The sequence below is a fragment of the Pygocentrus nattereri genome, chromosome 11, assembly GCF_015220715.1.
Source record: "Pygocentrus nattereri isolate fPygNat1 chromosome 11, fPygNat1.pri, whole genome shotgun sequence".
In the NCBI taxonomy this organism is placed as follows: Eukaryota; Metazoa; Chordata; class Actinopteri; order Characiformes; family Serrasalmidae; genus Pygocentrus; species Pygocentrus nattereri.
In genome coordinates this window covers 25,832,089-25,858,167 of record NC_051221.1, presented here as the reverse complement: position 1 = coordinate 25,858,167, position 26,079 = coordinate 25,832,089, and the positions used below count along the sequence as shown (strand labels likewise).

The following is a 26,079-nucleotide window of genomic DNA, read 5'->3' as shown; positions in this document are numbered from 1 at the left end:
ATCATGAGCAGCAGAAAATGCAACAAACCTCTAAGGCTGAACTTGTGGAAAAATATCGATGCTGATTTCTTTGAAAAACTGAAGACAAATCAACTGAAAAGAATTTAAGCTGTCTTTATAAAAAGAGAGGACACAGTAAATTCTGAAATATATTTTTAGTTTGTGTAGCTTCTGTGTCATTTTCTGTAAAATATATCTTTATCTGCTTTTTTTTTTGACGCTGAAAAACTTAATGTACTTAGTGGCCATTCTGACTGGAAATGACATTTATGTGGTTCTGTATATGATAAGCACAAAGCACAAGAATACACATCATACAGCGTATATAAATGCACCCGCTCTCCCGTTTTCTGCAAGCATGCAATGCAAGGGAAGCACGCTTTGCGCCTGGCTGCATAATCTCCCCAATGGAAGCAGGCCAGGCTTTGCAGGGCTGTGAAAACAGTGGTGCAGGAGGGACTAGCATGCTGTAAGCAGTCTGTGAACTCTGCTTGACAGCAAAGAGTGCAAGGCCACTTCTCATGCTGCATGGCCTGTGTGATCAAGGAATGTGCTTTGAACATAGTCTGCTTGATCCAAAGAGGAGTGCAGCTATGCTATCGTTTCTTTTTTAATCTAAGCAGACTTTTTTTTTTTTTGGTTTAGTCTAACCATAAATTCTTTCTTTTGGCACCAGAGCCTTGAGAAAATGCTTTTGGTGCATCTCTATTATGAATTATAGAGAAATACTGTAGTTAGGCAGATGAACAATGTGTTTACTCAGCTGTTGGCGTTTTATCTGGAGACAATTCGCTTAGCTGCTCTCAAAACTCTATTTGTCATAACAGCAGCCTTGTATGTTCGAGCAGAGCAAATACTTCAATAGCTCTCCATCACTGAAAGTATTTCTTGCACTTACAGTACATTTTTGCTGGACATGAAAGTACTTCATCTCCCCTTTGAATTCCAGTGTGACTTACAACTTCATTCATCTCTCCCTCACTTCCTCAACGCTTCCTTGCTCTGTCTCTCTTTTTCTCTACACCTGCCAGAGATGACAGGAATCCATAGGTCAGAATACTGTAACTGCATAAGCGGTTTCATGAGGATAGACAGGTGAGCAAACCGAGAGAGAGCGAGCGAGCGAGAAGGAAATAAAGAGATGGAGAGAGAGCGATAGTGGCCTCAGCTGAATGCCTGAGAAAGCTCCCTTTTGGAGGTCCCATGACGAAGCGGATCTGTGGAAAGGTTGGGTGCGTCTGGTTACAGCTCTATCGGGGCTATATCAGCGAATGGCGGGATTCAGTATCGCTCACTAATGTAACAAGCCCCATTTGTCTTAGCCACACATCTCTGGAAGCACCTCGCTGAAGCCATTGATGTCATTCATCTGATCTGTCCTTGGTTGCTCTTTTCCTCTGCTGATGAGAACAGAGCAGGAGACAGAGAGGGAGGGTATAATGCCTTCTCATGGCTAGAATTACTCAATGTGTTGAGTAACAAAACAGCCACCTTACAAACACACATTTACAGCTCAGTCTCGCAGCCCAAGATGCCTTGAAAGCACACGGCGGCTTAGAAAATGGATGGATGGATGGATGGATGGATGGATGGGTGTGTGTGTGTGTGTGTGTGTGTGTGTGTGTATACTACTATACTAGACTACTAAAAACTGTAGGCTGAACCAGGTTGTCTCCATGTATAGTCTAGGGAATGAATGATATACAGTAGTTTGAAGCTTTACCAGTGTGTAAGTACTACACCATTTTTTTTTTCAAAATGTTTGAGTAAAGCGAGTCAGATTTCCATGATATGGGCACTTTAAGTCCACACAGTACCACCATCGCACTCATAAATTTCTATTCATGCATTACATCATTTATACAATAAAAGTCACCTAGACCTCGTCTGTCTCTTTTCTGCCCACTGCTATAACTGTGACTGCTGGCTTGACCTTGGAACTCAGGACACAGGGGCTTGTTATGCAAACTGATATGATGATTAGCAGGGTGACATATTCAGTAAAGGCCAGAACTGCTATTGTGGCTGAGAGGCAGGGCCAGCTGGGTCAGGAGTTACTGTTCTTTTTACTGTACTCTGCACTACTGGCTCTGGTCACACTAGCAGCCAAGCACAAGGCAAATGCCATTTGAGCAGTGTGAAAAGCACCAGTTAAAGCAGGGAAAATGCAGAATGCATACACATAACACATGGCTTAAGAGTCCAGTGTTTTTTATATATAGCTCTGCTTGAGTTCTATGAATATCAAAGAGCTATGAATAGCTTTGCACTGTAAGAGAGTCAGGGTGCAAGAAAATTCAGGAGTCTACATGTTAGACATAGACGACCTGGCCAGTGTGTCATATGTGTGGATGTGCTCAGAGAAGAAACTGAGTAAGGTGTCCAGCCAGTTGTCTGCTCCATTTCCCCTGAAATGTGCAGAAAAGCAGCACCAGTCTAAAATCAAATGGAATGGTTTATCAAACAGTGGCCTCAGCGCTCTCACAAGACATGCATAGACACACATATGCCATGACCCTGCTTTTACCATCCAGTATCCCCACAGCACAGCCATTGTTCATATTGGAGAATTCTGATGGATGTTTTCATAAAATGTAATGTTTCCAGATTGTGCTTTCACAACTACATTAATACTGTAGTAGTGACTAAAACAACAACTGTTATTATTATTGTTGTTGTCGGTTAATTAAGTGGAGGGGGCAGTACTGGTTGTAGCATCACTAAGGTGTAGTGTTGTTGCTTTTGACTGTCCATTTCAACCTCACACCTGAATATTATTTTTATATATTTACCTTATACTGTAATTTGTCACTAGCATATCTCTGTTGTCGGAACAAAACTTCGTATCTCCAAAATGACAACTTTACAGGAGAAGGAAAAAACTTCCTTTACTTTTAAAGTAAGTCAGTGGAACCAGACTTTCTTCCAAGTAATTTGGGCTGTTTCTTTTAGTCCATTCATCATGATATTTACACACAATGTAAAGGTAACAGGGATTCTCAAATTGCCAAAAACTGAAAAATGACAAAAATTGAGAAACAAGGTTTTGTCCTGACAACCGCGATATAAAAAGATTCTAACTTATTTTTTTCTTTTTCTAGCTGCTTTTTGCATTGTGTAAGCATAGTGTGAGGAATGGACCAATTGAAATCCCATTATGCTACTTGTATTACATTAATGTACTTTTACAGCTATATAACAAGCATTTGTTCCTTTTCCAATAGTTGTCGTTTCTGAGATATGAGGTATTGTAATGAGAGCCATGATATGCAAATGAAAAACTGCAATGTAACCATTTTAGCATATTAACCATGCATCTAGGCCTGTCACAATCATTACCTAATTGCCTAATCACAATTATGTGAACTGACCCGTTATTTTCCAGTTTCAATTTTTACAATGATATGTTGTGGTACATATCGTGTGATATAATGATATATGGGCATGTTTTGACTCGTTAGAATAAGGCAAATACAAACTAAAGAAAACAAAAGAAAACACATTTATTGTATGCACTTTGTGAATCTTAGTAAAACAAGTTCTAACTTTTGACTGGTGCTATAACACTTACAGGGGAAGCAGTGAGTAAGGTTTGTTTATATGAGCTAGAGCTGTTTGTGTTGTCAGTTTGGAGCTATTGAATATGTAGAGCTAAGTGATTTAACCACTTTAGCTGCGTAAAATGAACTGAAAAAAGACAAATAAATCGTGTATGGCAATTAATCGTCAGCTAAAATATAGTGGAGATGTCTTTTGTCGTTCATTTTTTCAGCACTGCATTCTAAATGTTGCTTGTGTAGAGTGTTTTCCTAGTGAATGCGCTGGTAGGTAAAGCATTATGTAGTGAGGTGATGGGACCCCAGCTGCAGGTCGTTTGTCCGTACCTTTGGCTGGCTCCATTTGCTGCCTCCACTCACACTCACTGCAGTGGAAATGAATGTTCACTGTGGCCATTACTGAGAGTAGAGTTTCCCTCTGGGCTGGGTCAAATCAGGCTCAGGATGGGTGTGTGGGGGGGCTTTGGGAATTCACTTACACACACACACACACACACACACAACCACGCACATTTTGGACGTGGCCTGATTACATTCAGTCAAAGTATTCTCTATGATCACCATGCACCATGTGCGTGCTGGCTGTGTTCTCTTGACCCATTGACTGAATGCATCAGTGGTGTTTGTTGCATGTGGGTCTGTCTGTGTGTGTTTTGTTTTTAGGGGGCGGCAGGGTTGGAATAAACCTCACAGAGGTTCTTTCTTGTCTGTATATGCTCATTACATGGCCTCTGCCATTCCTAACAGACCATATCATACATATCTGCCACACATTCTCCCCCCACTCCACCCCCTTTCTAAACATACACACGCTACACTGTGATTCTGCTGCGTTACCATGCGTAAATCTATGCCTCTTTGTGCAGAACTGAGTCCTATAGAGCAGATCATATTCAATAAAGCTGCAGCGGCAGTGAAGGCTCTCCCAGAATTGCATACTAATGCAGCAATTACAGGGGTAAAGCATCGGTGCTGCGTGGTGAGAGAGAATTCCCCTGTGCGATGGAACAAGCCGCTTTGTTGTTGTGTAAAGGTTTTCTCTGTGTAATTGTGCGGGCCGTTTTTTTGAAGCTTTCATTATATATATTCTTTCTCCTGTTTCTTTGTTATCCAGCATGCTGGATTGGCTCCCCTGCGGGGTCTGAGAGGGACTGATTCACTGTTTAACTAAAGCAATGGAGAGCTCTCAGTCATGGCTTAGAGCTGCTTCAGCGTGTGGGGTTGAAATGGCTCGGTGCAGGTTAAGAAGCCGCTCTGTTTTGTGCTGCTGTGTGCCTGTCAATTGAAAAGCTCAGTGTAAATGTTTCCTGCTGATCCACTGTAATAGCAGCTTTTCCTGCCCGAATCCTATTCTGGACTATTAGAAGAGAAATTGTGGCGCTGCTCTCAGATTGGCCTTAAAGCAGTAGTTCCGGCTACAAAGCTAAAGTAGCTAACAAGTAAGGTAATTTGTTTGCACTGGGTAAGCTGCATGCCTAAATCATAACACGCTTGCCCAGGCTCATTTAAACCCTATGTTTGTAAAGTCTCAAATGGATATGTTTGTGTGGTTTTTTGACACTGAATGACATAAAAATCAACAAGATCAAATGTCACATAACAAAACAGTACAAGTACCGATGTTGAAACCTGAATATTGTTCATCTTTTTGTCCTTTTTCTATACATAACAGCATGTTTTAAAAACCATATAAGCAAGTCTGTTTGAGATTACTTGGTTTGATACAAATGTGTTATGATTTAGACAGGCAGTTTACACAATGCTATCTGGCGGGTTTTAAACTTACATTTGGGCCTACATTTTGGAAAAGGGCAAAATTTTGTAAATTAGGCTTGTGGTAAAGCCACTGCTTTGACCCTGTAAACTCTAAGTCAGTGGTTCTCAAAGTAGACCTTAGGGATGCTCTGCCGTTCCAAATTTTACGTTATCCCTATGTGTTGGGAGTTGGCATTGAGCAAAAAACGTGGGCCATCTGGGGGTCCCTGAAGAATAGTTTGAGATACACTGCTCTGTTTTAAAGCAGTTACTGGATAATTCATAGTAGTTATGGGGTGATAACTCTTAAGCTGAGTAACTTAATAATAAGACTTAAGTTTAAAGAGTTTAATGGCATCATTCTAGCAGTCCAGTATACGGCCTCTTGCAGCAGTCGATCAAAAAAGCGTTCCCGTGATGTTTCAGCTTCAGTGAGCCCTACTCTCGGCGAAGTGCAACGTCAAGCCTCACCACGCATGGCGTCCATAACCAAAAATAGCCAGACAGCAGAACACAGAAAGCTTTTCATTCAGCAAGCTTGTTTGCCTTCTTTCTACACAGTTTTAATTTACCATTCAGGCAAAATGTGTTAGGAGTTTGTGGAATAAAACAACAAAATTAAACAACAAAAAAAAAAAAAAACTTGAGATACGGAAGCATTATAGGATTTCTGTAATGACTTCAGCTTGACTTGTCAATCAGCTATAAATATGTATGCTTGCATAAAGTTCACACGTATTTTGGTTGATGTTTGTTGGAACGGCACAGGAGGAATGTAGGCATAATGCAAATTTCTCCTCCTCCTTCTCTCTCTCTGTCTGTCCCTCTCTTCCTCTCTCTCCTCTGGGAGTAGCGTGTGCAGTGATATGGTGAGGGGGGTGTGCCCTGTGGCATTGGAGTCCCCCACTCTGAGGGGAGTGCTTTACCTGCCACTGATCAGAGAGTGAGAGCTCAGGTGGGGTGTTAGCGAAAGGCGGAGGACTAAGCACACACACATACGCGCTTCCCCCACACACAACTTGTCTGCTCACTAAACCCATCCTCCTTTTTTTTCTTTCCCCCTGAGCACACGCACATATGTGTACACACTCGCGGCCAGGAAGCTCGTCAATCTTTGCCACAACACCAAATAAATTAGTGCCCACATTATTCTTCCTCTGTGCACACACAGAAATGCAGACATGGAGCGTGTGTGCAGTCGTTTGGGAATAGCTCCATCCGGCTCCTCCGCTTACTGGGTGTCAGCATGCGTTTCAATGAGCCACTCAAGTACATCCAGCGAAAGAGAAAACACGGTTTAGAGAAACAACTCAAGCTGTGCATGTGTGTGTGTGTGAGGGGGAGAGCTGAAAAATTAATGGCATCACACGCAAACAAACACAGATGCACGCATGAGTCCCCCGCTGAAAGCAGCCCAAAGGCAGACGGCCAGACCTGAGCTTCAGCTTTTACAGGAGAGATCATGAAGGAGAAGAGTAAAGTGTGCTCCCAATATCTCTCTCTCTCTCTCTCTGTTTCTGTCTCTCTCTCTGTCTCTCCCTTTCCCTTCCTCTCCCTCTCTCCCTTAATCTCCTCTCTTTCTCTCATTCACTCTCTTTCTTTCTTATTCCCCCTGTCTTTTATGTTGTCTTGTCTGTGTGTTTCTCTCCCTTTCAGCTTTTAGCTATGGTGTAGCATCGGCGACGTTTCAGGTGACCTCCCAATTACCGTACACATGCACTTTGTATAGTTAGAGACTTTGGTCTGTTTCTCTGCATACTTTGTTGTACACAGGTCAGTAACAGCTGGATATAAAAAGAGCATATCAGAAAGGCTGAGTCTTTCAGAAGATGGGTAGGGGTTCGCTCTGTGAAAGGCTGTGCAGGCATATAGCACCAGCGTAGCATTTCTTAATGTGAAATATCAAAGAACTTGGAGATTTCTACGGTACATAATATCATCTAAAGATTTAGAGAATTCAGAGAAATCTCTGTATGCAAAGGACAACGCCAGAAAACAATATTGGACGGCCGTGTCCTTCTGGCTGCACAGCATTAAAAACAGACACAACTCTGTAGTGGAAATCACTGCATGGGCTCAGGAACACTTCCAAATACCACTGTCTATGAATACAGTTTGTCGCTGCATCCACAAATGCGAGTTAAACCTCTACCAGGCAAAGAAGAAACCATATATAAACAGGATCCAGCCACCATCTTATCTGGGCCTGAGCTCATTTAAAGGACTGAGGTGAAGTGGAAAAGTTCCCTGTTCTTGAACAAATCAAAAGTTTTCAGCATACAGTTCAAAAGCCAGCATCTGTGATGGTATGCAGGTGCATTAATGCACTTGGCATGGGTGACGTGCGCATATGTGAAGGCACCATTTATGCTGAATGATCTATAACTCTCAAACCAACACAACACATACTAACACACCACCACCACATCAGTGCTGAGAATGATCCACCACCCAAATAATACTTGCTCAGGGTGAAGGGGACCTAACAAATTATGCACAGAAACCTCCAGCCCACAGCTCTGGTGTCATTAGAAATTTGCACAACAATATTATTACTGCTACCAGTGTTATTAATTTGAATTTTGTTCAAAATATTGTCAGAATACTGAATCATAATCACAGTATGAAACAAATCTACTCGTGGGCTCAGTGATATTGTTACACTCCCAATGCTTTTTTATAGCATTTTGTGCATGTTTTCAAGTTTCCCCCTGTGCAAGGAGTTTGCCACCACATTGGCCAAGGTAGTGACTGAGAGTGATTTTACCCTGCATGTTTATATGGTGGGTACTGGTAAGGGTTAGTAGGGGAATGTAGAGATTGTGTCTGTCTCTCTTTTTCTCTTTCTGTTCGTCTCTCTCTCTCTCTCTCGCTCGCTTTCTGTCTGTCTGTGTTTCACTGTTTCTCATCAGCCCCTCTATCTCTCAGATCTGCTCTCAGTCCCACATGGCTCTGGATCATAGCAGAGTAGAAGCCTGCGATTAAGAGTGGAGAATTATCAGAGAAGCAACAAATAAACAAGCACACAAATTCACCCAGTGGCTCTCACTTAGTCCACATCACATAGTTAAAAACCATCATACATATTTCATTGCAGAAATTTTATCTTTTATTTGTCTGTGTGCAGTAACATTTCAGCATTTTTATTTTGTTTTGTATGATGATACAGGGCTTTCCTCAGAATTGTGTGTGTGTGTGTGTGTGTGTGTGTGTGTGTGTGTGTGTGTGTGTGTGTGTGTGTGTGTGTGTGTGTGATCGCACATAGCTCAAATGAAGTACATGCTGTCAGTTGGGTCTCATGGTAATATGCCAACAAGCTACAATCCCCAAACAAATTACACATTTATGCTATTCCGTCTGTGCGTGTGTAGCACTGCTGTCCTCTGCCACTGACATTCAAATAACCTTCCCTCTTCTGCTCAAAAGGGAATAAAGAAAGAGAAAAAAGCTCCTGTTCTGTTCTCTTAAATTACAACATGACTGTAGTGCCTCAGCAAAAACAAGATGCAATGGATAAGCTCTCGCTGTAGATACATTGTAATCTTATTGTGTGTGTGTGTGTGTGTGTGTGTGTGTGTGTGTGTGTGTGTGCAAGTGTTTATTAAAACAATAAGCTACAATAAGATTTGTTGTAGTTGTGGTAAAATCTAGGAATGAGCTTTGGTACTTTGGTATTCAGTATTTGAGAACTGAAATCACTATTCAGGTATTTGTTGCATTTCATTACAGAGAAATGGAGAAAATATTTATTGTAATATACCTAATCGATAAGAAACATGAGTGCCTTATTGTTAGCATTTTGCCAGTGAAGCTTTATTATGGACATGACTGAGAGGCCAGAGATAGCACAGCTTTTAAGGCTAAACAGGCTAGGGTATTGCGAGGTCCAGAAACTGCTCAGTCTCTATTGTATTACTAATTTGACATGAAAACTTAGCAGTTTCCTTCAGCTGTATTTAAATAAAAAATATTTTGAAAATTTCCTCTGCTACATTTTGGTGCAACACCAGTGCTGTCACCTAAAATACAACAGCTCTGCATTAATTTCAGCTGAAGTTCATTGTTTGATTTTTCTCTTTTTAGATTGGTTAACCAGACCCCTGTGCTTAAACACCTACAGATAACCAAATATCAGAAGTAGCTGGAATGCACATCCCTAGTAAAATCACTATAGTGCACAGGTTAAATGGCAGTTATATACAGTATAATGAAATACATTAATGTTAAATAATTTATATAAAGTTAGTTTATTAATCACAAATGCTATTAGCAATTCTTTTACCAAACAATCATTAACAGTAAGCTAGGGTTTCCAGGCAACGTAACTTTCTATTAATGTGTATAGTGGAATGACTCAGCCAATCAGAATTTTGAACTGCAACTTCCCATTTAATTAATATAGCTTCCAGGGTTATCATCTTAAGACTTTTTGATATCTAGCATTGATGTAAAATTACTGGAATGTGCAGAATAGGGGTTATATCCAATATCATACATCATTCCCAATACTTAATACAAAATTCCCAGCTTTACTGACCCAGTCATAAAAGAGGTGCATGTTTAATAAATGAATACAGTCAGATAATAAATATGGGTGATATCAGTGAGCAGTGTAAAAGGTGTTTAATTTTTTTCAGAATGCAGTTTGATGAAACTGCCATTTGTGCCTTTCCGGCTGGAAGGCCCATTGTTAATCTGGCTGTAATGCTGTGCTGGACACAGTTCCAGTACTGCTGTCCAATCGCTTACATAAGCCCCTGACATGAGCCCGCTGGCTTGCGTCATTTGGTCACTGACAGCTGTCAACGCACACCCACATTAGCAACCGCCCCCACACAAATATACAGAGAAACAGAGAGAGACCAGTTGTGGACCAGCACCAAATGCTCCTTTGAACGTATCTATGGCAATCTGCTGTGTCATTATGCTTCTTGTCTTTTAGAAGGAATAAAATATTTGTTTAGATACCATCCAAATGATCAGCCTAGAGCAGTCTTGGAATAAAATGAGCATTATTTATGTGTGTATGAATGTGGAAATCCTGTGTACAGTATTTTTAAATCAGCTGCATTGATGCAGTACCTCTGACATATTGACACAAAGGGTTAATCTCACATAACAGAGTTATGAATGCAGTCAGCATCTGTCCTCTGCTGTTGGATGTTGTGTCTGCCAGTTTGTGTAAACTGCCCAAGTGCTGGTTGAGATTTGAGCACAGTGTAGAAATAGCAGGAGCTTTTGTGCAGATTTGTGGGGAAAAATCACAATAGGTGTTTATCTCATTGAACTCTCTGCCTTTTTTCCCCTTCGTATGACAAACAAAAATGCTGATACGTGGGTTGGAAATCTGGACCATTTCCTTAAACTGCAAAAGAATGTGAGCAAAGGCGTTTAATGTGGAGACAGAAGGCTGTGTGGTGAAACTAGCAAGGCAGCCCTCCCTCCATTAGCGAGGCAAAGCCCCTGAATATTTCACACGCCTCCAATATATTGTGTCAACATCCCACTTTTGCCTCCCTCCTGAATGACGCTCTTCAGGTACAAATGAGGCGAGAGCGCATTAAAGGAGCTCGGTGGAAAAGCGCTCAGCTCGGCGAGAGAGTGCCTTTGTGATGCTGATGTCAGCACTAATGCGCTTGAAAGAACGGTACGGCTGTGACAGGCTAGCACCGAGCCGTTAGTATGCGTTACAGCGTAATGATCTTTGTCTGCCTTTTTGATGAAGTGTCTGTTTTTTCTAACTGACTTTTCACTGTCTTCATTTGTTCTTTTTAGTGCAGGAAGCCTGGCTTGAGCAGAGTTTGAAACGTTCTGCTCATAATTGCTGCGTTTCATGCTCACGGCCTGGCTCAGACAACCCATCTCTCCGTCACTGCTTACATTATACTATGAAATATGGCTTCTGCCGGAATTTATGTGCATGAACGATGCGTCAAGCCAATTACAATGGCCTTTTGGTGCGCGAGTGACAATTGAGTTCCATGGGTACAAGAATGGAGCATCTACTAGAGAGGATTTTCTCCCAAAGGGCTTGATCTGAGAGCTGCATGGAGGACAGAGAAAGAGGGAGAAGAGAAAGAGGGAAGCAGACATCCAGACAGAAGGAGTGTAGAGAGAGAAAGAGAGGCAGGCAGGCCCAGAGAGAAAGTGAAAAAGACAAGCAGGATGACACGTCACTATCTCCTCAGGCCTCTGACTCAGTGACCTTGAACTGGGCTCCAGGGAGGCACAACAGAGTCGAACACTCTAACTAACCGCCCTTGATCAGCCTCTGTCTCTAATGCTAACTGACCCTCCACCACACCTACCAAAGATATGAACAGCTTGCATAGACATGGAGACTAATTATGAATGTATGTACTTGTTCCTTTTTTTAGGCCTAAAAATGTGGAATTTATGCAATATCAACAACAATCATTATATATATTATGTTATGGGTAAACCTGCCAGACACACCACTACCTGGTGTTCTAGGACCTCAGCATTTACAACTTAGGCCCTGCATATATGTACTTCCATTTATCAGATACATGTTGCCGTTGGAACAAAACCTTGTATCTCCATTTTTGTCATTTTTTATTCTTTTATATAATTAGAAAATGCCAGCTGCTCTTTACTTTGTGTGTGTTCATGATGAATTGACCATTAGAAACTGCCAAAATTACTAGTAAAAAACATATTACATTGAATAGCATTAAGAATATTTAGCTTTCTCCTGTAAAGTTACCATTTTGGAGATGAAGGTTTTGTATAAAAACAAGCAAGTGAGAGAGTTTGTAGTAAATCAGTGGTCAGTAGATCTAGCAAAACATCAGCCAGTCACTGCTGTAGGTCCTGTTTCCAAAAAAGAACTGTCTCTGTTGTGGTTAATTTACTCATGTCAGTGACTCGGCTACCAAACCTTCATTTCTAGGTGCTATAATAAACTGCCTACTGTAACACATTCTGTATGTTCACACAGCTTGTTTGTCAAGCAGTTTTAGCATTCCTTCTATTCGCTCTGCTTCTGTAGCTTGAGTTTGCAGAAGGGTAGTGCTGGGTCTTTCACTGCAGTGAGTGAAAGCACTGCTGCCTTCTCTAATTACAGAAGATGAGACAAAATGGAGAGATAATCAAATCATACTTAAACATATTTAATGCCTTTATTTTATGAATACTGTACAAAAGGATTCAGTATTGTTGTAGACAGGCTAAATCTTCCAGACTGATTTTGGAGCCCGGATATTTTGGCCTAGCAGAGACAACGTTCACTTATAAAGATGGAACTGAGGAGAAAAAGAACAGTCGCAGATTGTGCTGAGTGTCCGCTCGTTACGCTGTGCACCTGCCAGCTAGCTCAGCTATCACAGATGAAACATTTCTTATGTTCAAATGTTGGTTCCACTGACTCACACTGGATCAAAAACAAATGACAGTTTGCAGAATATAAAAGCTTATATGCTATTCCAACTTTGATCAGCCCTTAAAAGGCTTTGGTTTGCTGGGAGTGTGTGTGCCCTGAACTTCTTCGAGCCTGCCGGACTCTCAACCATGTGCGTGCAGACATGTCGGTCTCTACTGCTGTGTGTCCACTAACACTGGGCCTCCTGTCAATAGATATTGACTTCTAGATCCACTGTACTTACTCCACATGATGCTCTGTTTGATAAGCTCTGTGTGAATTCACTAAAGTGCTCTGGGTGTTTGAACTTTAGTCTCCCGGCGCTACAGAATACATTTTAGTCACCTATTCGTTCATTCATTCATTCAAGCATAAAAAGATTAGCATGTAAGCTGTTTTAGTATCATATATTTTTACCGCCACAAGCATTTGAGAGCGTTTATTGCTACACATTTTGTGTTTTTACTGTAGTGGTACTACAGTGGTTTTAGTCACCTGTTCATTTATTCAGGAATATTCTGCATAAAACATTCGTATTTGTTGAAAACCTAAAAATAGACGTACATTATACAAAACCATACAATTGAACAATATCTGGTGCTGTTTTCATAGCCTCTTGAATGTTTGAAAGTGCTTATCGCTGTGCATTTTCTTTGTGGTTCTCCCCTTTCTCCTGGTAAAGAGATTTTTAGGTGATCGGTTTCGGTTTAGCCTCTCTCTCTAGACAAAAGGAGCACGGAGCGAGTCCAGAAGCCCGCTGTGCGAGCCAGGCTGGAGACAAAGAGCTTTGTGACCGTTTTCATGTGGAGAGGGTAGACAGAGAAGCAGTGTGTTTGCTCCCGGGGCCTCTTCCTACTGTATCTTCCACGCTGGTCAATGAGTCATACCCTGGCCGGTGCCTAGCGCACCATTCTGTCCGCTTCACCCCCTCTGCCCTTGCCTGATGTGGCACAGAGTCTGCCTGCTCGAAGATGGAGGGCCCTCTGAGCTGCGCCTGGGGAGAGGAAGCAAAGAGAGGCGTTCGCGGAGGCAGCTGGCTCTGCCTCAGCGGCTTTTGCTCACAGCCTTCAGCCCGCAAGCCTGGCACCAATGCCAAGGGTGCCAGGCTTGAGGGCTAAAGGCTGTCGGCTAAAGCCGCTGTAGCAGAGCCAGCACTGTGGAGGTGCTAACCCTTAGGACAGTGCCGGTGCTTCAATCCACGTTGTATTCTTACACTGTACCCTTTGTACTTTACTCGCTAGCAGAAGGGTCCCAAGTCCAAGTTAAGACTAAGTACTGTTCTTGATTTTGTGCAATAGGCTTTGCGAATCAATTCTACCTAGTTAGCAAATACGCTATGTACTTTAATAGTTAACAGTGGGGGTACAAGTCTTGCCCATAATCTTGTTTCAGTGAGCTCATTTTGCTAATTCTACCCAGCTATCTTAAGATAATAAGCCAATTTAGTTTACTGACAATGTTCTGAGAACTTCATTTACTTTCTGAACCCAATCTGTCCGGCTCTGTTGTGGCTCACTAAACGTGGAATCTATGCAAGCAAGTGCTTATTTCAAAAAATCAAAAATGCTCACTCTGAACTATTTTGTGTCTTCATTTGTCAGAGCTGTTTTGCTCAGTGTGATGACCATTTTGAACATTTTTATCTGTAGTGCATTCTGGTGGCTCCTCCAATACAAATGGCAGCAGTAAACATAATGCAAACAGTGCGGCATTAAACAATATCGTTTTCAGCAGCTCTATGCGCTTCAAAAAAAAAAAACAATTCTTTACACTTGCACATCTCATTTACAAAATAGTTAAGCATATCATCCTTTAAAAGGTTCTTTAATGAACCAGAGTGGTTCTTCTATGGCATAAACTCCCCTTTTTGATTAGTTGCATGTTCATTTGGTTGCATTTCCTTTGTGAACACATTGCTCAAACACTGCGGAAGGACTTTACTTGAGACACAGCTAGTTAATGAGCGGAGGCTGGGAGCTAAAGCCGGGGAGAAGCAGGGGGGTGGGGTGGTGTACGCAGCACTCCGCTGCCACCTGCTGTTCAAAAATGTCCAGTGCACCACCTCTGCTGGACCCCAACCACAGCCAGCCTTAATTACTGCATGCTTCAGTTGTTCTAAGTGCATGTCAGAACAAATTATGTAAGTAATGAGGCTGAAAATGCTAAAGGAATAGGAACACACTGGCGCTCTAGTGCTCGTGGCGGGAGAACATGAAAACAAACAATCGAGTGTAGTGCCCATGTGGTGAGGGCCCACCACACTGATACAGCACACAAAAAAAGGAGATAATTATACGTTTCTCTTAAAATATTCATTACAGAAGTAGCTCATCAGAGAAGGCTCGGGCTAGATGGTCTTACTCTGAAGTAATCTGGCTGCACTGTGGCAGTAATCATAGCTGATTACAGGCCGTAATGACTCCAGCATCCCACGGCCTAAGATGCTTTCTCCAGAGAGGAGAGGATGGCTTCTGTTGGTGCTCCGTGTGTGCCGGCCTGACTGACATGTCGACTAATACAGTGCTTACGGGCTGAGAGAGCATGCTGACAGGGCGGACCATTCGGTGGTTATGCAGAGAGGGTTAGTAAATCAGCCATTTGAAGGGTGGGTGGGTGAGTGAGTTTTTGTATATTTTCAGGACAAAAATACAGAAATGCTACCATAGAATGTCCTCATTTTGTAAAGTGTTTCATAAACTACTTTGATTTCTGAGTTTAAGCTTAGCGTTAAGCTTAAAAACATCTTCTAACATACAGATTGTTACATGCTACAAATGTTGCTTGAGCAATGCCATAGAAAAACCCCCATTTGGTTCCCTAAAGAACCATGTTTAATAGAGAGATTTGTGAGTTTGAAGAATCTTTAAAGGTTTAAAGAGCATTTGCCCATCTTGACCAGGGTTCTGCCATTATATGGTGGTGCTTTAAACTTTACATAAGTTAATCTTATTTCCAAAAATAGTTCTCTAAAGAACCATCCACTAGAAGTAAGATATTTGAATCATGTCAGTATGACATGATCTGACATTAGGCAGATATTTAGATTTAATATTTCTAACAGATATTCGAAGATGTATTTATTGTACTCCATAAGAGGAGAACGTTTAGGTGATGCTGAGGTACACTATTAAAAATATGGTTCTTTAAGGGTTCTATAGTAAAGAAAGTGGTTCTATATAGAATTTGCATGTCTAAAGGGTTCTTTGCATCATGAATGGGTTCTTCAGATTGATGGAGAGTGTGCTATAGATGGTTCTCTATAGCACCCAAAGGTTTCTTTTTTTCACTGTCAAATATATAACAGTAGAAGAGCCCTTTTCAAAAAGGTTCCATATAGGACCATCTATAGCACATTCACACACATTTTCCATCAATCTGAAGAACCCTTTCATGATACAGAGAACCTTTACACATGCAAAGGGTTCTTTGATTGTTCATGGTGTTCTGTATTGAACCATTTTCTATATTAAAGAACCCTTGAAGAAGCATCCTTTTAAAGAGAATAATATACTGAAATGTCTACACTTTTTAAACCATATACATAGAAGTGTTACTTTTATGTAATGCTAATCCAGACAGATTTCCTTTTAATTTAATAAATGGTTACTTATCAGTATTGACATCAGCAGATACGTGTATGAAAAATATCATATATCAACATCAGCCCTCGCTACCCATGTCAGTGCATTAATTAAAACCCTTTTTGTTGCTTTTATTTTTAGGATAGTTGGCTATATATACTATTATATATAATACACATGCATGACTTTGTGTCCTTACACTGTATAAGAAAAACCTGTGAGTATGTGTTTTCCTTGGGGATGGCATGAGGCTCTGACATTATCCAGATGACACAACAGGAGCTCGCGGGCAGCTGATAAAATGGGCAGTGAAGGCAAATTTGATGTGAGCAAGTGAATTCCGAGCGATTAGATTTATGAGGTTCAACAAAGTATTATAAAGCTACTGTCTTTGTGTGGAGACAGGCGGGTGGCTGCAGGGAGCTTTGGCTCAAGATCTGAAGAAACTGTGGCAGGAGTGGTTTCTGTCAAGTAGAAATAAAATGCTTAGGCTACATTAAGCAGCACCTTTTCTACTCTAATCCTACTGAACACAGAGAATGTGCACAGTCAGGTATATTCTGCTAGGCTTTGTGATTTATGTATGTTAGCACAGATCTGGGTAATTGGCACTGATCCTATCATTTAAATGCTGAAATAATGTATATTGAGCTATTGTATTGCAATAACTATTCTTTGTTTTAGCGTAGCATGGTTTTGACTGGGAAACATCGAAACATTGGTGTTGTCTGAGTCAGTGTATTTATGATAGAGTGGAAATATAAGGTGCAGATGTTATTCCAGTGTTATCAGTATGGTCTTGCACTCTATTTTCAGGACAGACCATACAGTTCGCCACCCAATACATGTTTCACTGATGTTGAATTTACATAGTTACCAGTGAGTACTTGTCTATTGTCTGAAAATAGGGTATTGTACATATAAATGCACAATATGTATTGTGTATACTGTGTATTGCTACAGTTTCCAGTATAAATCAGCAGCATTCAGTGTCTACCTGTGCCCCCTTTCTTGTACTACAGTGGGGCCCTGCCTTTCTTAGCAGTTGTGAAAGATTTGTTTGGGCTTACATGCCTTTGAAGGCAACACATAGTCCGTATTCACTCCTGAAATAAGTCCAGTGCTGTAGGTGCTCCATGTCAAACGGCCTGTTATTGCTCCCCAATGGGTCTGGTAGCAGTTAAGATGTGGGTATTTTGTGGGTTTATTTATGCTGGTAACTGACATTGCTTTTGCCGTGGTTTGCAGGAGGTTGTGTTCAGAGTTAAGATGGCCTCCTCTGTAAGCCGTGTAGTTTCAGCTTTCAGCGCATGGCAGGGAAGAGATGCGTTTGAAGCTCCACGCTGTTTCATGTAGCGACACACAGCCGTGGCGGAGGTGTTGTGCTGTGACTGGTGACAGCGAAAGAAAATCCTGACTGTTTCTTCTCTCTTTCTCTTTCTTCTCCGCAGCTCAAATTGAAATTATTCCCTGCAAGATCTGTGGAGACAAATCATCAGGCATCCATTACGGTGTGATAACATGTGAGGGCTGTAAGGTAAGCAAGCTAACAAATATCCATGTGTGTGGGTGTGTATGTATGTGTGTGAATGTGTCAAGAATAAAAAAACATAGAAAAGGTGTGTGTTAGTGTAAAAACAAAAAAACAAGGTGGAGACACACACTAGGAAAACACAAACACGTGTGTGTGTGTGTGTGTGTGTGTGAGTGTATATATATATATATATATATATATATATATATATATATATATATATATATATAACATAACACACACACACACACATATATATATGTGTGTGTGTGTGTGTGTGTGTTTTTTAAATATTTGTGAATAATTATATTTTTATGAAGTAAATGATAAGGAGCCTTAAACTGATGTGACAGACACTTGTTCCATTTATAGCACTGCTATGATGCATCATTCCCATATAACAGAATTAATTAGCTACAGGTCTACTTAGGAATGCCACTTGAAAAGATGAAAGATTATGATGCTCTCAAATTTAAGTGATATTTTTCATACATATTTATTTGTATTAAAAGCAACTATTAATATGAGTTGTTTATATTAGGTGACTACAGATACAAAAAACATAATTGTATCTGCAGTCACATAGAAATTGTAACATACAGAAATATACAGAAATGATATAGGGCCCTGCCATTACTTGGGAATAAATCTTCATTAACAGTGTTATAACTTGAATGTCAGTCACTTTAGTGAACACAGTTTATGATTTTTACTATCAGTATTGAGTAAGAGCAACAGTATATTTTGCCAACCAGCAAGTGTATATATCCGTAATTGTAGCCTCATGCTCTCTTTTTTATACAGCCAGTGGATTCTTGTTATAGTGGATGCTCTTGGGGGGAACTGTAACTTTCCACTTTGTTGTTGCTTTTGGTAGTTAGCTGCTTGTTGATTTATCCATAGGTCTTCCATGAGCACTGTCCAGCATAGCCTGAAAAAGGTGCTGAACGTATCAACATCATACAGAGTACAAGCAGATGGGTTTTGGCCCACATTACTACAGATGGTTAATAAGGTCAAACGCAGAAACTACATTAATGGAGTGATGTTAATAACTTATCAATTTAATACTTTATGAACATGTTAATCTAAATAGCTGTAATATCTTTGCTAGCTTCACTAAAGTACCAAACATGTAAAAATCAGTACGTTCATCATTACTCACTGGAGCACACCAGGCTCTAATAACTCTATCACTCCACTATGTGATTATTAGGACAAAGTGACTTCCACAACTCATTTTCCTTCTGCCCTCTCTGGGAGATTTTTATTTTTTCTGACTTTAGCTCTGCAGTCATTCTCTCCTCCGCAAATAAAACCATCAAAAGTGCAGTGCTTTGAATTATAGCGCATCGTTAGCTGTTTTGCTACACTGTTGAGTTTTTTTTCCCCTTTTTGTGTTTGTTTCAAACATGCCATCCACTCAGCAGAGGGAATTATATGCTTATTGTGTATTCTTGTTTGCCACTTGTCACTGGGGCTGGTTGTTAGTATTCTACAGGCAGGCATTGCAAAGCGTAGCAGAAATGAACAAACGCTGGGGTTCGACTATTTTTGAATGAAAGACAGACTCCCTGTTCAGCATCTTGCTCACTCACAGAGCCCAGCGAAAGAGAGGGGAAAAAAATGTACAAGCCTGAAGAATAAACTGCTGAAATGTATCTTTAATGATTGCTAATTACTTCAGGCAGAGAGGCATTTAATGATATGTGCGAGCACACCGCTCTGGCCCATAAATCATAGCATTATTAAGGAGTGCCGCTTGTCACCGGCAGTCCTACCCCACTTTCATAATGGCTGCCATTAGAAAGCAACTTGGCAGCTGTCAGCTGTTTTCTTGTAATTAAACAGCCAATGAGCAACTAATTAAGACATATGTGTATCGAGCAGTGGAGTGGGGTATGTTAATGGTGTGCTGGAATCAATTCATTAAGTAAAAGGGATGAGGTATCAACTGAGTGTGGCTGCACACTCTCTCTCGCTGTCTCTCTCTGCCTATGTCTCTCTCTCCCTCACTCTCCGTCTCTTTCAACACCCACTGGTTTTGGACTCTGTTATTCGACTCTAATAGCCGTGCCCAAACTCGCCATTATTTACAATCACAGGCATGCAAATAGTGGCACAGAGTACAGCGCATTAGCTAAGCGGCTTTTATTTCAGCCCCTTGCCAGTATTATGCAGAATTATATAAAACAGATTTGTCCCCTGCTGAAACAGTGATTTCATGTATATGACTCAGGATTAACAGAAGTGATCTCACCCCTTAACCTTGTGCTTCTGTTTATGACCACATCCTTGGTTACTGTACACTCTTAAAAATAAAGGCTCCTAAGTGGTTCTTGGCTTAGACGAGCATTTCTAAGAAAGACCTTTAGTTGGTAGATTCTTTACATTATGTGGGTAGTTATTTAAACTTCTTTGTGTTTTATTTTCTCTCAATTGAATAATTTCTGTTAGCATTTATTGTTTGAAAGAGAATGTAGTCATGCATTATGGAGTTTACTTCATAACGGTCTTCTCCCTATGTGTCCTGCAGGGTTTCTTCAGGAGGAGTCAGCAGAGCAATGCTGCGTACTCGTGCCCGCGTCAGAAGAACTGCCTGATTGACCGTACCAGCCGAAACCGCTGCCAGCACTGCAGGCTGCAGAAGTGTCTGGCTGTGGGCATGTCGCGGGATGGTGAGTTTGGGGCTGACGTCAACCTGGACTGGTGGGCACTAGGAGGCACAGGCCCTGTCTCTTAAAGAGGGCTTTAAAGCCATGCCAACATGAGCTGGAAAAATACATGTGCTGGAATATATGAATGGATTTTAGGCTGCCTAGGCTAAATGTGTCGGTCTACAAAGAGACTGCTGTCAAACACTTGAGAAATTCTGTCAGTATTGTGGAGTCTAAACTTTCAGTCAATATGACAGATATGGTTGTAAGTAGAAGAGATACTTAAATATGACTTATGTGATGAAAAGTAATTGTTGTGCTTAGATTCTTGATATAGAAATAAACAAAAAATAGTCAGAAAACTCGATCCAGTCAGTACACTGTATAAATGTGTAATAATTCTGTAATTATGTTATTATATTTAACAGGCTAGAAACAGCAAAGGTACTGACTCTCCACTTCTGAAAAATAAAAGCTCCGAAGGTGAACTGATTCCCTAAATTTAACGTGTGGAGTAAATGAAACACCTATAACTTGATTAGACCTTTATCCAGGATGTGTCCATTGTTCGCTTGCATTACTCTTAACCTTTTAATGCGGAACCAAAATAATATCTGTTTCGGCCCTTTAGAGTACTGTTCTCCATTAATGTCTAATGTTTTTGATGTAGTTATTTTGATATTTAGTGGTTATTTGATTTGAATTTGTTATAAACTCACATTTCGAGCAAGCAGACACATGAATATACTTCACTCTTCAGAATATACGCACACTCACTCGGTACATAGAGCATACAAAAAAACTCTGGGGGCAGATTTTAATGAGTTAAGAGGATGCTGACGAAATGTTAGGTAAGATGAGGTTAAGATGTTAGAATACCTCCGACGTCGCAGAGTGAGAATGTCAATCTGTGATCGACTCCTCTCATCCATGTATCTGTGTATGCTGTGGGCAAAAGGCAAAAAGGCACTTTTTCTCTGGAAAGTTGAATACATATGACTACAGACATGCATGTTTTTTTAGACTGCACTTCAGACTGCCATGTCATTTGGTATTCTGTGGTGGCTGCGTTTAGAAAGCAAACGCTGCTTTCTTCCAAGCTGGTGACAAGATCAATGGCCAGGCGCACTGTTTCCTGAGTTAGGTCTTGTGTTGCACTTCGGGGCATGACCAACTCTGGGTGGAGAGAGTGTGACAGCAAGTAGCTTTTATTAAATGACTGTCATTAGGAAGGCTCATTAAAGCCATCGCAGGTGAGCAGCATTATCGGGAGCACAGGTGAGAGCGTGTGTGTGTGTGTGCGGGTGTTTATGTGAAGGCCCCCTGCAGGGGCTCTGGCTGGGCTGTGTGACTGTGGCCCGTAACAGGAGGCAGTAATCAGGCCAGGCCATCAGAGTCTGCTGGGCTGCTCTCTCACATACAACCAGGACAGGCAAGGTGACTTCTGACTTCACTCAGACGGGAGCTTGCTGGCCCCCATCTGCCTTGTACTGTCTCTCTCTCTCATACACACTATTGCTGCACAAAAACATCATTAAAATTATGATCTTGATTAGTTATCAATTGCATTCATCAGTGCAATGTGATTCTAGAACAGCAGACTGGTAGTAAGGCTGCAGTGTTCAGAGCAGGCCTTTAACCAGGCGTTGACAGCACATGTATGTCAAGCCCCTTTTACATCAGAAGTGATATCCAGTGTTTCTGCAGTGCATTGGTCAGCTTGGCCCATTGAGTACTGCACGAACGACAATGGAAGTGATGCACAGTCACTGTGCTCAAAACTTTAAGTTTACCACGAGCTGTGTGCCAGTAGAAGCATGCACAGAGCACTTACATGGCATTTATCACTTGCAGTCTGCTCTGCAGCCGTGCCGTGTGAAATTAAAAGAGACTCACATTAGCCTCATTGGTGCTGTTGATATTTTATGCTCATTGACACAGAGCAAAGCAGATTACTAAAGTTCAACTAGTTAAAACAAATTCTAAGATACAGGTTCATTCTGTATTAGTTTTACATACATGTTACCCTAACACTATCTGGGTGTGTGCCTCCATATGTAATAAAACTCCATTTAGTTTTTATTACCATCTCATTATATGTGTCCAAGTATGTTTAATACTATCAATATGTCTTTATTCACCTTTTTTGATTAGTAAAAATGATTACTTAAATCTCTTTACTTTTTATTTCTTGATTGTTTTCCTTGTAACATGAACGAATATGAACCAAAACAACTGAACTGTGTTTAAAAAAAAAACTTAATGACTGTCAGTGTGTCATGGTAATGAGATAAAATTGCAAAATGCTATGTAATTTAAAATATGTATATTTTAATAATCAGCTTTAAAATACTTAAATAGGCTTATCTTTAAATCTTATGGTGTTGCAGTAATGAGAATTTGGTCACTTAAATTGGAAAATGTTACTAAAAACCTGTTTAAAATTCTTCTGTCACAATTGGCTCCTCCCACTACTCCATGTGCTCCTTTGTTTTGGTCTTCCATTCCGGGCCTTTGTTTGATGTATCGGTCTCTGTTTGTTGTGTTAGTGTTGATTCTGGTTTATGTCATGTCTGCACACCATTCTGTCTGTATTGGCTCAATGACCCTGGACTGTTCTGACCATGACCCTGGATTTGCCCTTAATAAATCTCGCTTATCTCAGCATATGCGTCCGCCTCCTCGCTCCCCGTTACAGCTTCAATATAGAGAAACTTCCAGAGTCTGAGTTGTTCACTGTTTATAATCAGTAAAATTATTGATATATATATATATATATATATATATATATATATATATATATATATATATATTATTATTACATTTTTTTTCTTTATCTTTACCATCTGTTGAATTTCCAAAACTCCCCCATCTCTGCATTAGTCAGTCCCTCCATTGTCATCTTTATCACTCCTCCACTGTGACAAAGAACTTAAAGCCAAACTTGTATAGTCAATCCCCTCTCATTTCCTCTGTGCTCAGAAACTGGAGTTCTTTTCTCTGGACTCCCTCGTACTTCAGCATTCAGGCTTTCTTTCTCTTTGCATTCCAAGTCATTTATCTCCAGCTAATTTAAAAAATGACCCAAAGTTACAGAGATGACATTCATTTAGACATGAAAGATAAAAACTAATTGTAGAGCAGTGCCATTAGTCCACTTAATGGACACAATATTAGTATAGTGATTTTATCAGTACATAATGTGATTGTAATACGCTTTGCAATATGACCTCACTGTTGTAACAAAGCGTATCTCTACAGGTAGCTTTACAGGAAACGTCTTATGTAAAAGTTATTGAATGTATGTTTATGTAACAAGATTTTATTCTAGATCATTCTGGACCATTCCTATTGGTGCATTCACCATAAAATGTTAAGGGTAGCTGTAATAATGAAGTACACTTTTATGGTATCAGTATTGCAGAGGATAATATAGGGGTTAACAAAGAATTGATTAACAAAGAATATATTATGCAGGCCCTTTTCCTCTATTCTAACAGCTTTTACATCAACTGTGTCTGAAAGACCTGGTTCTGTGGCAGATAGTAGTGCTAGCTGTTCTGCAATTCACTCTCCCTCTTCTGTTTACTGGGCTTGTACATGTTCACTGTGTCTTGTGCCTTGTCTCGTTCGCTCTGAGTCATCCTGGCCGAGTCTGCTGGCCCTGTCTTAATCTGACAGGTAAGAAGCAGTGGAAAGTTAATGCTGTAAAGATGTCAAAGTGGGGAAGTATTTTACACCCATTACTCTCCTAATGCGCAGGGAGAGAACTCATTCCCGCTGGGCTGGCCGTGTTGTCACTGCTGCTACATTAAGCTCCTTGTCTTAGGGCCACATCCCAGAGGAAAAGGACATGTTAACATGTTAGTTTGCTGATTTCCGTAGTGAAGGAATGCTGCCACTTGGTTGTACCTCCAGTGTGTCCTCAGAGAGATGCAAACTTCAGGGATATAGCACTTCACTGGTCCCTGAGTATCCTCTGTAAGACATATCTTAATGTTTTTCACCATTTCAACTTACAAACAGCTTATTAATAAGCTAATGAGTTGGAAAATGTATAATAGAGAGACAAAATACCAAAATATGTAGGGAGCATTCTCTGTTCTGAGAAAAAAAAAGTTCTGTCACTATTTTACCATCATCAGCATTACATATACAAACTCAGTAGAAGCATGTAGGTATGTTGAACAGTAAATATAATAGCTATATTTGCGTAGACTTCACATGCTTCCTGTCACCACCACTGTAGAGAAATCTGAGTCTTCATATCAGACCACTCTGAATGACTATGTTTACATCTCAGTGTTTAAATTATGCAGAAATTTTGAAAAGTCTGTGGAATTCCCCTTTAAGCCTGGGCAGGAAAACTGGCCCAATAATTTAATCATAAAAAAAAATGTTTTATCTTCGAAGCAACAGGTGTTGGGAACAACCTGGTCCCAACAGGTCAGGTGTTGGGAACCACCAGCTTAGGTCCATTCTAAACATTTCTATGGACACATTTCCTGATGAAAGAGAGAATGACCACATTTTCTGTCTTCTCCAGCGGTGAAGTTCGGCCGCATGTCCAAGAAGCAGCGAGACAGCCTGTATGCAGAGGTGCAGAAGCACCGGCTTCAGCAGCAGCAGAGGGACCACCAGCAGCAGCCTGGCGAGGCAGAGCCGCTCACCCCCACCTATGGGCTATCCGCCAATGGCCTGACCGAGCTGCACGATGAGCTTAGTGGCTACATGGATGGACACACGCCGGATGGCACCAAGCCCGACTCTGGCGTCAGCAGCTTCTACCTGGACATCCAACCCTCACCTGACCAGTCCGGCCTGGACATCAACGGCATCAAACCTGAGCCTATCTGCGACTTCACACCAGGATCAGGCTTCTTCCCCTACTGCTCCTTCACCAACGGAGAGACCTCCCCCACCGTCTCAATGGCGGAGCTAGGTAAGCATAGCTGAGACTACAAAGGAGGATGCAAAGAGATATGAAGGATTTTCAGTGGGGCTGCAAATATTAGTCGATTAAGCTAATCAGTCATCGAAGACTTTGTAAGTAACAAGGTAACAAAGTTAGCCTCAGCCTTGATCAGTTCTAATACAGTGTTTTCAATAAAGTACATGGTCAATTTTAGGCCCATATTAAAAAAAAACATTTTCTTATATTAAGTGATACTTTTTCTGATCCCATAACCGGGGAAATTCCACCTCCGCATTTAACCCATCGGTGAAGTGAAACACCACATACACACCAGTGAACACACACACTAGGGGGCAGTGAGCACACTTACCCGGCGTGGTGGGCAGCCCTATCCACGGCGCCCGGGGAGCAGTTGGGGGTTAGGTGTCTTGCTCAAGGACACCTCAGTCATGGACTGTCGGCCCTGGGGATCGAACCGGCAACCTTCCGGTCACAGGGCCAGATCCCTAACCTCCAGCCCACGACTGCCCCAAAGCCCACGACTGCCCCTATCTTTGAAATAAAAGTTTTGGATGTAGAATGTAAACATGTTTAACGTTTCAAAAAAAAACAAAAAACTTTTTTTGGTATGTAATATCACACAAACATTAAAAGTTGATCCTCAGAGAAAAATTAAAACACAAAATTATGTAATAATGA

General features: G+C 41.0%; 1 protein-coding gene across 2 annotated transcripts in view; it reads left to right on the top strand.

Annotated features, from left to right (window-relative positions):
* roraa (RAR-related orphan receptor A, paralog a) overlaps nucleotides 1–26,079 on the top strand; it is a 305,914-nt gene that overhangs the window by 263,611 nt on the left and 16,224 nt on the right. For both annotated transcript variants that reach the window (XM_017708331.2, XM_017708332.2), the window contains 3 exons: nucleotides 17,726–17,811; nucleotides 20,345–20,486; nucleotides 25,012–25,407. In XM_017708331.2, coding sequence (XP_017563820.1) covers nucleotides 17,726–17,811; nucleotides 20,345–20,486; nucleotides 25,012–25,407 — 624 coding nt within the window. The remainder of the gene's footprint in view (nucleotides 1–17,725; nucleotides 17,812–20,344; nucleotides 20,487–25,011; nucleotides 25,408–26,079) is intronic.